Source organism: Watersipora subatra, chromosome 1 (assembly GCF_963576615.1).
Source record: "Watersipora subatra chromosome 1, tzWatSuba1.1, whole genome shotgun sequence".
NCBI lineage: Eukaryota > Metazoa > Bryozoa > Gymnolaemata > Cheilostomatida > Watersiporidae > Watersipora > Watersipora subatra.
The window spans coordinates 72,945,260-72,958,634 of NC_088708.1; the positions used below are offsets into that span (position 1 = coordinate 72,945,260).

General features: G+C 36.8%; 2 protein-coding genes across 3 annotated transcripts in view; one reads left to right on the forward strand and one right to left on the reverse strand.

The window, feature by feature from the left end:
- The window catches only part of LOC137385573 (exportin-7-like), a 40,297-nt gene extending 38,830 nt beyond the window's left edge, over positions 1-1,467 (reverse strand). For both annotated transcript variants that reach the window (XM_068072059.1, XM_068072058.1), the window contains exons 1-2: positions 1,428-1,467; positions 181-327 (exon numbers count right to left, since the gene is read on the reverse strand). In XM_068072059.1, coding sequence (XP_067928160.1) covers positions 181-327; positions 1,428-1,442 — 162 coding nt within the window. In that variant the 5' untranslated portion in view covers positions 1,443-1,467. The remainder of the gene's footprint in view (positions 1-180; positions 328-1,427) is intronic.
- A 2,217-nt stretch (positions 1,468-3,684) lies between these two features.
- The window catches only part of LOC137391348 (protein sidekick-2-like), a 78,271-nt gene continuing 68,580 nt past the window's right edge, over positions 3,685-13,375 (forward strand). Inside the window, exons 1-2 of the mRNA XM_068077799.1 lie at positions 3,685-3,843; positions 4,478-4,646. Coding sequence (XP_067933900.1) covers positions 3,685-3,843; positions 4,478-4,646 — 328 coding nt within the window. The remainder of the gene's footprint in view (positions 3,844-4,477; positions 4,647-13,375) is intronic.

The following is a 13,375-nucleotide window of genomic DNA, read 5'->3' on the forward strand; positions in this document are numbered from 1 at the left end:
AAACAAAATCGCCTTTCATCAAATTATGAAGCAAAATGGATTGGCCATCAAGTCAAGCAACTAAGATAACATCAACTAAAAAAGTATTAAGCAAATACAGCTAACCAAACATCAAGCAGTAATTTTGAAAATGAAACTTACATAAATAAAATTAAGACTCCATATGTTAACTATACATACCGCAGCACGTTCCAACAAAAGCTGGCACTTCTGGAGAGAATCGCTGGAAGTGGGAAAGTTGACTAGAGCCTTTTCAGCAGCATTGCGTACATGAGGGTCTTGGGTCTCATACAGTTCCTTGCATAGATTCTCCAGTTGAAGAATCTCCTGTGAAAATTGAGATAAAGCTGCACAAACCACACAAAATAGATAGAGGCATCAATACAAAGCAAATATGTAAAGTTCCAACAAATACTATTTGGTTTGTTTGTTATATTCCGCCCAGTTTGAGGCAAGCTAATTTAACTAGCCATATAGTCTAGGAGCTATGTCAATGTAAAAGAAAAAAATTTCACAAAGGCTTCTTGGTGTGCATTTAGCATTAACTGATTTTGTCTAATAGCAATCAGGGCAACATAAATACAGTTATCGTTTCTACATAGAACAGGAAAAAAATAAGACAATAAATTAATGATGAGCTACGTCTGAAGAATTGCTAAATCTATTTGAGAAGCACCTTACTTTTTGGCACTGAGCTGGAGAAAAGTTACAATTGCTTTGTGAATACATCACACAATGAAATTTTCAATTGCACAGCAAGGACGGTTATTGTTCCAGCATCACAATTCAAATATCTAGTAGGCTACTGATAAACAAGAAAAGCCCAAATTTTGGTCATGTTCATGTTTAAAAAAACTATGAATTAAGGGCATGTATGCTTTGTCTATATGGCCGAATATGAAGCGAAGGCCTATGTATCATATCTGCACAGCCTACGCAATAATGGCACGCAACAAAATTTTCGAGTAAGATGACTGTTCTTGCAACAGTTTTTCCAAAATTGTGATCTTAAAATTTTTCATGGTGCATGGTGAAACGGATTTGCATAGTCTTCAATATCCTAATTGAACTGTAGAAAACTCGACGTAGATTACAATTATAAGTTATTAAGCAGTGAGCGCATATATAACAGACGGATCAGTTACCATATTAACAAAATAATAGAAAACGCTAGCAAGCAATAAACGCATGATGGTTATTCCTGGTAGTCGATATTCTGTGGTTAAACATGCATAAAAACATATATGTAAATTGCAGATGGATAGACAAACGACAGTAGAATCTCCTGCATCAGTACGATGTTTTAATAACGCTTCTGTTGCTAAAGTTATATTTTAATCCTATAATTCCTATTGAGCGTAGTTTTTGAACAATTCATTATATTAGGCGTTGCAACCATTGTGTTTAGTTCATCTCGCCGAGATTACCTGGTCCTGAGCCATGGTTCAATAGCAATATGGCCGTCGGGTAAGGTCATAGCCTGATGCTTCTACTTATGACCATCGTTTGTGTGCTAACGCAAAAAAGAAACAGATTGCTTTAGCGTCGTTGGGTAGAACTTTAGGCTAAATTTTAAAACTCAACATCTGGGTAGCTTTTAAAAAGTTTTTCAATTGATCTGGACAACGACAGGTAGGTCCGTAGTGACTAAGCTTTAAATATATATGCACGTTTAAGTGGTTGTGCAATACTTCTTTTTAATTGTCGTCGTAACCAAAGACTTCATATTTAATTATCACCAGTGTAAATCTTGCATCTGCCCAGTGCCCACCTACGCAAAGCAGGTGGGCTAGTTGGACCTCATACTCATCGTTTATCGAAAACCTTATGTAGAATTTAGTTGCGATCCTGATTGTTTAATGATATTTAGTATTTTTTGTGGTGTCCATTAGAGCACAGCATTATCAGTTTTATTGATCAGTTAAGTTTCTTTTTATAGTATTAGCCAGAAATGTGGATATACATAAGTTCAACACCTGATTCACCCAATTGTTTAGCTTGGTTTGTTATGTGCAATAGCACTGATATACTCACTGGCATACAGCGTATAATATGACTATGTTCTATATTTGCTAGTGAAAGTAGCAACGAGTTCTTCAGAGCCACATAGAGGCACCATTGGTATTGCGGCGTTATTATGGTCTTACATTACACTTTCAAAGGTTTTTCATCATAAGCTACAATTTTGTTAATTATTTGAACTTTGGCTTCTAGTAGCCTATACTAGTAGACTATAGAGTAAGTTTTCTAGTATTCATAAAGAACTGGACATATACTTTGCAGATGTCAGGCTGTTTAATTTGTTCTAGAGCAGTTATAATGTTTTGCTTCGTGTCAAACTGCATTTTATGTAGTCACAGTCAGTATTCTTGCAATTCAAATTACTTGATAAAAATTTTTACAAAGTATTTTGTATCGAAGTATTAAATTTTTCACTGTGCTTCCCTTTTAGATGTTAAAGCCTGACTAGTTGCAAAACAGTTCTTATATTATTCTACCGGATTCATGCATAATCATTGCAAGTGCTCACTGAAGAAATAACAAAATCTTATGGTTTGCTTGCTCGACTCAAATTTGTCTTATATCTATTGATTTCAATTCCTGTGATTTAGATTTTCAAGATAGCAATAAGTTTTGCAACATTTACAAAACTCTTTTCATACTCACTTAAATTTTATTTTTTCTAACAACTTGCTTTAAGCTTATTGTAAAATTTTCACCTAAGAATTTATGGCAGGCGATATCAGCCTATGAGGAAAGGACTATCAATCGCCCTTCGTTGACTCATTTGAGCATTTTAATATGTTAGTGCAAACCCTTGGGAATTAGTTAGCTCGATTTTGCCGTAGATCAATCAGCTTGATGGCTATTAATGTTTGCTGATTACGGAAATAGGTAAGACTCTTGCACTATAGAAGAGAGATAGGAAAGATAGCGTTGCTGAGGGCTAGCTATGGCTGACAGGCATTTGAGAACAACTATTGAAATTGCCCATAAATGCTCTTTCTTATCTATGCTATTTCTGTGATATTTGCACTGCTTCTCTGAGACTCTGATCTCAATTTGAAAAGTGAGGCTAGCCAACCTATTTGTTTGTATAATAAATAGACTAGTTGATGCATGAAATGGAAGGTGTATGGAATAACAACTCCTGTAAGCAATTATTGCCTACATGAGTTGTTATTCCATACACCTTCCACTATTCCACCTTCCACACCTTCCACTACTCCATTATACTAAAGACATCATGTTGCTGAATAGGCAGACAAAAAGAGCAGATTTTCAGAAACTATTAGTCCTGATAGCTTTCAGACAATTGCAGTTAATATTTTTCAGCCGAGTGCTGCGATTTTGTGTTCTTTGAGATTTTGCGTTGTAGCTAGTATAAACTCACCCTCACAGCGTAGACATAATGATTATCATGCGCAAAAGCGCAGTGCAGATAGATAGCAACCCTTTAAGGTTTGATGCTATTTATGTTGTCAATTACACTTGGGTCTCCTGCTGGTTTTTTATCTTGACCGAGTCTGCTACTTCGCATTCTTTCCTGTTTCATTTCTTCAAAGTGCCTCATACGCGCTACATGTGCTTCTCTAAGCACCAGACATATTGTTATTTGCTGATTCGCCGCCACGTTTGATGGAGAGGGTTGGGGATAACCTATTCACCGGACATGGTGGACCTATGCCTACTGGTCGCGCTGTAAATGCAGGCTTTTTTGGAACAGTCGACGATGCATTTTCTAGTCGATCGTTGTTTTTGCCTGGCGCAGTTGGACCAGCTGCCGCCACCTCTTGCATGTCTAGTAACACAAGAGGTCCTGAGGCTGCGACAGGGCGACAGGTGCTTGTTAACTTTGACTAACCAGTACACTTTACCTCAGCTGCTGTTTGTTTGTTAAACGCTACTGTCTGCTTCTTTTAGTTTAGCCTTCAGCTTGTCTTTTGTTTGTGCCAAACAACAGTATTGGCATGTTTGTGTTGTTTGCAGTAACTGCATGAATTTTGCGTTCATTTTTACTGTTTGCTTTCAGCAGTCCACATTTGTTAGAGCACGCTGCATGCCAAAATGACTATGCCAGTGAAAAAGGTACCTTTGCATATTAATGTAAGTATGTATAATGCTATCAAGGGCCAATATAAATTTCTGAACATTTCAAAAGTTCTTATGAACGGTAACAAATGTTACTATGTATCTGGTTTCTAATGAAACTGCTAAACCTGTAGCCTTATTTTTCTACTTATTCTCCATCGTCGTGCATGCTCCCTCTCCTGTTTGTCTTTAACCATTGCGTTTAAAAACTAGGGTTACTTTTTGCTCTGCAGGGTACTGGAGACAGAAACAGTCATAGTGTGCAGAACAAAAAGCCCCATACTATTTCTGCTATTGTTACTATTGCTACCTCACTAACTTCTGCTTTTGCTATTATATAATATTCACATGAGCTCTATATTAGCTGTCGCTGACATTGTTGCAGAGTGCTGCCGGTCGACTGCTGATTAAAGGTGGAAAATGTGTCAATGATGATCAGCTGTTTGACGCTGACTTGTATTTGGAAGGTGGGGTCATCAAGGAGATTGGACAGAACCTGGTCATTCCAGGTGGAACGCGGGTTATAGATGCCAAAGGAAAACTTGTTCTACCAGGTCGGTCCTATGTTTTCTCCATCAAAAACTTGATATTTTTATAAATTTGAATATTGTTGGATAGCTCTCATCTTTGTTGTCGCTTTAGTCATACATTGACCTATATACCTATATAGTCATGACCTATATTTCTCGCAAATGTATTTATGTTGCTACTTATTGCTTATAGCTGAGCGGTTCAGGTAACCCTTTCATCTCTTATCTTCATCTTCCTGTCTCTGTTGCTGACAATGCTTTCTTGGTGAAATAGTTTGAAGTGTGACTGCAAATATATTATGAATATTTTTGCACTCAAGAGTTAGCTCATGGGCCCATACCAGTGTTCCATTACACACTACGTCCTGTTCCCTCTGACTAGACCGGGCTGATGGTCCTGAATGTATGAATAAATCAATACTTATATGGCCCAGCTCATTAAACTTCTCTTTACTTAGCATATCTACTGCGTGATATCATCATCATCTTCTGCGTGCTGGCGTCTCCTCATGTTCTCATGGTTTGCAGGAGGTATAGATACGAACACTCATATGCAGCTACCGCATATGGGCACACACTCTATAGATGACTTCTACGATGGAACCAAGGCTGCGATTGCTGGTGGAACTACAATGATAAGTACGGTCACCCGTTTGAACTAACTAATCCTTGCATTATGGCTTAGGTGCAATGGCGTAGAGTGTGCCTCCAAATTATTATGGCGTTGAGTGCGCCTCCAAATTATTATGGCGTTGAGTGCGCCTCCAAATTGCAATGTTTTTTGCATTGTCTGTGTATAGCAAAGTTTTGTTCTGAATGTACATCTCAGAACATGTAAAACTCTCAGACTCACATACTCACTACATACATGCATATCAGACTCACATACTCACTACATACATGCATATCAGACTCACACACTCACTACACACATGCATATCAGACTCACATACCCACTACATACATGCATATCAGACTCACATACTCACTACACACATGCATATCAGACTCACATACTCAATACACACATGCATATCAGACTCACATACTCACTACACACATGCATATCAGACTCACATACTCAATACACACATGCATATCAGACTCACATACTCAATACACACATGCATATCAGACTCACATACTCACTACACATATGCATATCAGACTCATATACTCACTACACACATGCATGTCAGACTCACATACTCACTACACACATGCATATCAGACTCACATACTCACTACACACATGCATATCAGACTCACATACTCACTACACACATGCATATCAGACTCACATACCCACTACATACATGTATATCAGACTCACACACTCACTACACACATGTATATCAGACTCACATACTCTCTACACACATGCATATCAGACTCACATACTCACTACACACATGCATATCAGACTCACATACCCACTACATACATGCATGTCAGACTCACATACTCACTACACACATGTATATCAGACTCACACACTCACTACACACATGTATATCAGACTCACATACTCTCTACACACATGCATATCAGACTCACATACTCAATACACACATGCATATCAGACTCACAGACTCAATACACATATGCATATCAGACTCTCATACTGTTAACAAAACATTTTAAAGTGTTGGAACAGTGATTTGATCACTGATCCTGATTCAAATCTTTTACACGCACGTGTAGTATGTAGGGATTTTTGTCAAATAGAGGTAGGTCTGTCTAGTGCCCGTGCAGTACACGATACAGATGGGATATATGTGATACAGAGAAGGACTTGTACTGTGACAGTATGAGTTGCAAAGTCAGATGCTACATGACTGATTAGAATATTGATACAGCTTGGGGAGTTATAGTGAAAAATGACATGTCAAGGTTTGATATTTGACCTGTCAAGGTTAGATATTTGACCTGTCAAGGTTAGATACTTGACCTGTCAAGGTTAAATATTTGACCTGTCAAGGTTAAATATTTGACCTGTCAAGGTTGAATATTTGAACTGAGGGTATAGTTAAAGCAGGCTACTGCAGTATTGGTAGATAAAGTAAGGGTAAATGAAGCTTGCATAAATATGGTAAAAAAAGTGTGGAAAATGCAAATATATCATAAGTAGGTATTGCAAAAAGTGATAAACATGCAATGTGGTTAGTTTTACTTGGTGTTGAAGTGCAGCAACAAAGGTGCACATTTTTTACAGTGGACTGTGTGCTGGACCAGAAGGGTGTATCTCCCCTGGAGGCTTACGATAAATGGCGTGCCTGGGCGGATAAAAAAGTTTGCTGTGATTATGGTCTACACGTAGGTATCACCTGGTGGAGTGACCAAGTTGCCCAGGATATGGAAGTTCTAGTCAATGAAAAAGGTGGGTCAGTCTCTGGGTGTATGTTGCAGCATGCTATATCTTGCAGCACTCCATTCCTTGTAGTATCTGTACCTTGCAACATTCTACACCCTGCAGCATTCTATATACTGCAGCATCCACTATATGCTGCAGCACGCTACAAGCTGCAGCATTCATCTTTTTGCATCCTATATCATTACTACATCTGTATACTGCAACAAACACCTACATTTATATATACACTGTATATATAAAATATAAATCTAAGTGTTTGTTTGTCTGTCATATGTCCAGCCTATAATGATTGGTTGAAATATGCTCACTTGAACTGCTAGAAGAACGTGAACTAGCACGTTTGAACCACTAGAAGAAAAGATATGTGTCCAAACTTGCCCACAAACGGCGCTTGCAATTCGATGCGCCGTGAGAGATGATGTGTAATGATTATAAGAACAATTATATTCAATGCCAAGGCAAGGTGACTGCATGGTGTAGTGATAGTGAGCTCTGTTTACCATCTCTGCTTCTAAATGTAGGGGTTCGATTCCTACGAGGTGCAGTCTTTTTTCTTAACGTCCAGATGAAAAGACAGACACAGCTCTTATTATAGTTATAGTAAAGATGTAGACTAGCTTAAGTTACTCAAACTCAGTGGGTAAAGTAACTTAGCTAATGGCAACTACATTACCTGCATCTGTTTATAAGCTGTTTTAAATCTTGTATGAATTTGTAGCATTAGAAGTAATAAATGTTTTTCAGCAATCTTGTTTAGCTATGCCCCGAGCTTTCAAATATTTGAATTATGCATTGGCTGGACACACTCAAAAATAAAAAAACCGTTCATTTAAAAGTTAGAATGGTAAATGTTAAAGGTTGACTTGCAATAAAATCCACATTACAGTTATTTGATATAAAAAGATTCACCATGTCTTACTCTGTTGTGTTGTAGGTGCAAAATATGTGGGAATGTGATTACAAGCTCTTAAAAGCTCAAAAACGAACAGTTAATCGCAGCCACACGAGACCGCTGTAGTTTGGATTCTCTTTCCAAAACGGCTCAAATGGGACGTACTTGTTACAGGATGGTCTCGGTTTACACTTTCATGCAATCCCATTTGTCAAAATATTTCACAAATATACTTCACGCATGCAATAAAACCATGTCTATTGTTCTTACGCGTCTGTTTTATCATCATTGTAATGCTGTCACTTTTAGCACTGGTATCTTATAACTTACCGTAAAAAATCATTAAACTTTTCAACCTTAGCTTGAATGAGTACATATCATTGTCTGATAATCAAGACGAGCCTGTTGGTCACCTGTGATAATCGAGAGTGCTGCAAAAATTATTTTCGAAGTATTGGGTCACATGATCAGATTACGACTTGACGATTAGTCCAAGCCGAAACAAAACTCTAAAGTAGCGAGCATCAATATTTGATACGGGTCTTCGGTAAAACCCGAAGTGTTTGTCATAAACTAGTGCTACAATAAGTTCTATATTGAGCTTTTTATTGGCCTTTCAATTCACTTGAGGACATCACTTGACAAGACAATAATCAAACTGTAATGAATACGTCAAATAAATAGATTCCAATCTATGGCGGCTTTTCGTTTTTGAGCTTTTAAGAGCTTGTAATCCCATTTCCACGTACCACACAACAGAGTAAGACATGGGGAATCTTTTGATACCAAATAACTGTAATGTGAATTTTGTTGCAAGCCAACCTTTAATGTTGTATAGGTTGATTAAAAATAAATTATCTGTGCAAAAAACTTGTTTTATTGTCCTTGCAACGCCGGTTATTCAGATAGCATACTCACATAAATCATTGAGTTTCAATTTGATACTCAGAAGTATATACTTGTACTACCTAGGTGTCAACTCATTCAGGCTGGACCAGGGGAACAAGGATGTTTTTATGCTCAATGATGGAGATATAATGGAGGTGATGAAAAAGAGCAAGGCTCTTCATGCCCTTTCCATGGTTCATTGTGAAAACGGAGACATCATAGAGCAGGTGATTTAAAAATTGTCTGTAACATCATACATTAGTTACCAGCTCAGATGGGGACAAAATATAAATAACTTCTGTCATGACAAACGGTAAAACACTTTATTGAAGGAGCATGTAAATATTTGGATGGTTTGGACTATTGAGGGTATATTGAGTGTTTCTTAGCAAAAGTGTGTAAAGTGATAAAATGGTTTCACATGTTGTTTGAGTGAGTGTCTCTGATCTATCGGCAGAAAGGGTTATGTATTCACAAAGTTTAAGTTTGCCACACTAACAGGATGTGATTATAAGTATTCTGTTGGCAGTTTGAGTCTTCAAAATATCTGAGTGCTTTTATTTTATAATAGATAATTTCCTTAGTAAATTGATGATTTAGCTAGTGTGATATGATAAATTTCACCATGCGGCAAGTAGGCTACTGGTTGGCTGCTTGATAAAACAATATCTACCGTTATTACACTAGAAATCCAAAGAGCTGTTTGATGCTGGCATCACTGGCCCTGAAGGTCACGCCATGTGCAGGCCAGAGGAAGTCGAAGGAGAGGCTACTCATAGAGCTATTGTGTTAGCTAATCAAGTTAGATGTCCTGTCTTTGTTACGAATGTAACAAGTAAAACAGCATCAAATGTCATCAGTGAGGCAAGGAGAAAAGGTGAGTCATGCAAACATTTCTGTTGCTAAAGAGGTTTAGGAGCAACCTCTGAGGTTGATTTGAGCTCTCAATAAATTTGTACTGAGTTATTCCATTGTTTATGTATTAGAGTAATTGTCAGTACTAGTAACTGGTAGTACTAGTAACTGGTAGTACTAGTAACTGGTAGTACTAGTAACTGGTATTTCTAGTAACTGGTAGTAATAGTAACTGGTAGTAATAGTAACTGGTAGTACTAGTAACTGGTAGTACTAGTAACTGGTAGTACTAGTAACTGAGCAGATGCTAAAAACTAACAAACAATTCAAGAGGTGTGGTCTTGAATCTGTTTTTCTCACCATCTTTTACTGATAGTCTAACAAGTTGTCTTGAAATGCAACACAACAGTGCCAAAATTGTTGGAGTTTTCAGTTTATACAGAACAATATTGTGAATGTTTAAAGTAGAGCGTTTTAGTATTTTTTTCTGAGTTTGATATTTACTGCTTGTGAATGTTTAGTTAGTTATTTTGTGAACTTGTCTTGTGCGTAAGTTGAGTTCTTGCGATCAACATCATATATGTATATGTATACATTAAAGATGTATCAAGAAATAATCAACTTAATTATTGTATGAAATATTTTACCATGAAAACATACATCTTGGCTGTATATTTGTTGACTTATCACAAGAATTTGTATGTAGTATCATCCAAAATTATATTGTTTCAGTGCTAAGGTAGAAAAAACTAAATCAGTATTAGTTATAAAAGAATTATTTAGATTTGGGTCATTCTAGCTCCTGAGAAGATTAGCCAAAATTTTTAAACATGCCATTATTTTGTTATATTGATATCCTTGGATTTTTTACCTTCTCTTTTTGTTTACACCAGCATTTTGCATTTCGGCTATTAAATCATAATAATAGGTCAGATGAAGATGTTGAGTTATCTGGAGTGTCTGGAGTTATCTATCTATCATATACACTGGCATGCATTATGTTGCCTGCAGGTCATATTGTGTTTGGTGAGCCGATAGCAGCCAGTCTCGGTACTGATGGCACCAATTATTGGAACAAGTGCTGGAGACACGCCGCTGCGTATGTTATGGGGCCTCCTTTGAGGCCCGACCCATCAACTCCAGCACATCTCATGGATCTACTGGCTAAGTATGACATTTTCAAACTTTCTTGATATTTAAGTGACTGTCAATAGATTGTTAGATTGTGTGTCAGGTCTTGATTTGTACAATGGCTGTATCAGTAATCTTGCCAAGGGAGCAGGTGTATAGCTAACACTCTAGAGGTAAGATTGTTATCAAGTGAATGATAACAATTGTACTTTTGTTCACTTTATTGGTATATTGGTACATGATAACAGAATGATGGAATGCATTTATGACGATTTTTTTGTAAATGAATAAGGAGAGGCCATATTCTATTCAATAGTTGGAAAGTAATTCAGAGACATGCCATTACGTATTATTGCTGACGTCAACCAGCTTGTTGCTGGGGGACTTTCATATCAATAGACTATGCTTTACCATTCCTTCTTTAGAGATGAGACTTACATTGTATTGTTATATGCATATAAACTTGTATAAACAGAAGTCAGTGTATTAAAACAGTTTGTGTACCTGGTTCTCTGTTACAGTGACGACTTGCAAGTGACTGGCACTAGCAATTGCACGTACAACGCCGATCAAAAGGCTCTAGGAAAAGAAGATTTTCGGAAGATTCCGAATGGGGTGAATGGAGTGGAGGACCGTATGTCAATGGTGTGGGAGAAGGGAGTGCACACTGGGAAGATAGATGCATGCAGATACGTTGCTGTAACGAGCACCAACGCTGCTAAGATATTCAATATTTACCCCAGGAAGGTAATTCAACTTATCATTTATTTTGACTCGAGGTTTCTCTGTATGATTATTATTATTTATAGTATTATTATACCAGACTAGTACCGCTGGCAGTCCCGTGTGTCGGGAGAGACCATCATGTGTAATAAGTATCTGAACAGTTATCCCACGACCAAACGAGCAAAGCAAACATTTGAGAGTTTTTATGATAAGTGCATGTGCACACAACTTACGAAAATTATTCATCAACAACGTCGCAAACCCTTGTCTCGAAATCTCATCAACAAATTTAACCATGGTTTCGTAGAGTCGCTAAAGTATAATAACGATACTAAACACATAAAAACATATTTAAATATGTTACCAAGTCTTTGTAAATTGTCGACAGTATCTTAAAACTTACCCATCTGATCTGATTATACACAAATAGACAGATTAATTTGGCCGAAAATCGTTATTAAAACTGACCAAGCCTTACTTTTATCAAAATTAAGACCGGCAAACGAAACGCCAAGCGACAGAGAATAGAACCATTAAGTTGTGTGCATTTCACACAAAAATAACGTGCACATTTCACCAGTCTATAGCATTGTCGAATTGCCGAAGGTTTCTGTAATTAATGTAGAAGTACAGGAATCGTTTCTTTTTTGCCGATTTCAAAGTAACTGACATTTTGGAAACTTTTGAGTACATTGGTATTCTAACTGATGTCCAAAGCAATGAAAGTAAAGGAAATGACGATGATATTTTTCCTAACGATTCTTATGAGATTATTACAATATTTAATTATAAGTTTGGATGACTATTGAAGTGTAATAGTCACACTAACAACATCAATGATGGGCAATATGTTACTGTTATTATTTTTTTAAATAGTTTTGTTAAATAGATTTTCCAAAGATCTATATAAATATCAGAAATTCTTGATATTGTTAGCTATGACGTTTTGAAATGTAAACAAAATTATGCATTGGTTTTCTATTATTACTGTATTACTATATTAATAATATTGGTTATTTTAATAATATCAGTGCATTTTACTTCTAATATTGGCCAACATTGCATTTCTCTTATTGCAAGGGGAAAAATATAAACATATAATATTTTCCTTTCATTATTGCTGTTTGTTGTATATAATAACACCCACACCCAGTACATTACAGCTACCATTGCAGTTATCCTATTGCACTGCAGTGCCATTTGACTGCTAATATTGCATTTTTCAACCATCAGTACCCTTTCTTTTTTCCAATATCACTTCGGTCGTGGGCTGTATGACAGGGGAATTTCTAGTTCGACAAAGCAGCAAGGTGATGCGGTGGTGCAGTTGGTATTATGCCCAACTGCCAAGCCAAACAACCGGGTTCAATCCCTGTGTGATTCAATTGTTTTTCTCGTTACGCTTTTAGCGTGGCTTCAAACGGACGGACATGGCTCTTATTATAGTAAAGATTTCCAAAGTATAATGTTTCTAATAATTGTATAGATTTGGTGTAAGACAAGATCAGCATGCTTGTTTACTCTAATCATGGCCTATTATTCAAGTCTTTATCGATATAATACTTGTTTTCAAAGTTCACTGTAGCGCTAGATACACTAAACTTTTGGGACGTTACGTAACAGAAACTTTGAATTTAAATTAAAAGAATTTAGCTTACTCAACACACTTGAAGCTAAGTTTTAATCCTTTACTAAACTTACTTTAATTTTGTCATCTTAATTATTTATGATCTGTTTCCGGTTTGGCACTTTTTGCCTCGTGTTCATTTTAACTTTTAGCCAACCTTTTAAAAACTTTTTTTAAACTGATTTGAGAGAAAAGACCTGTTTTCGAAATCAGCCTCTCACATAGAGGTCGTCGAGAACCGGCTCATATGGTCATATCTC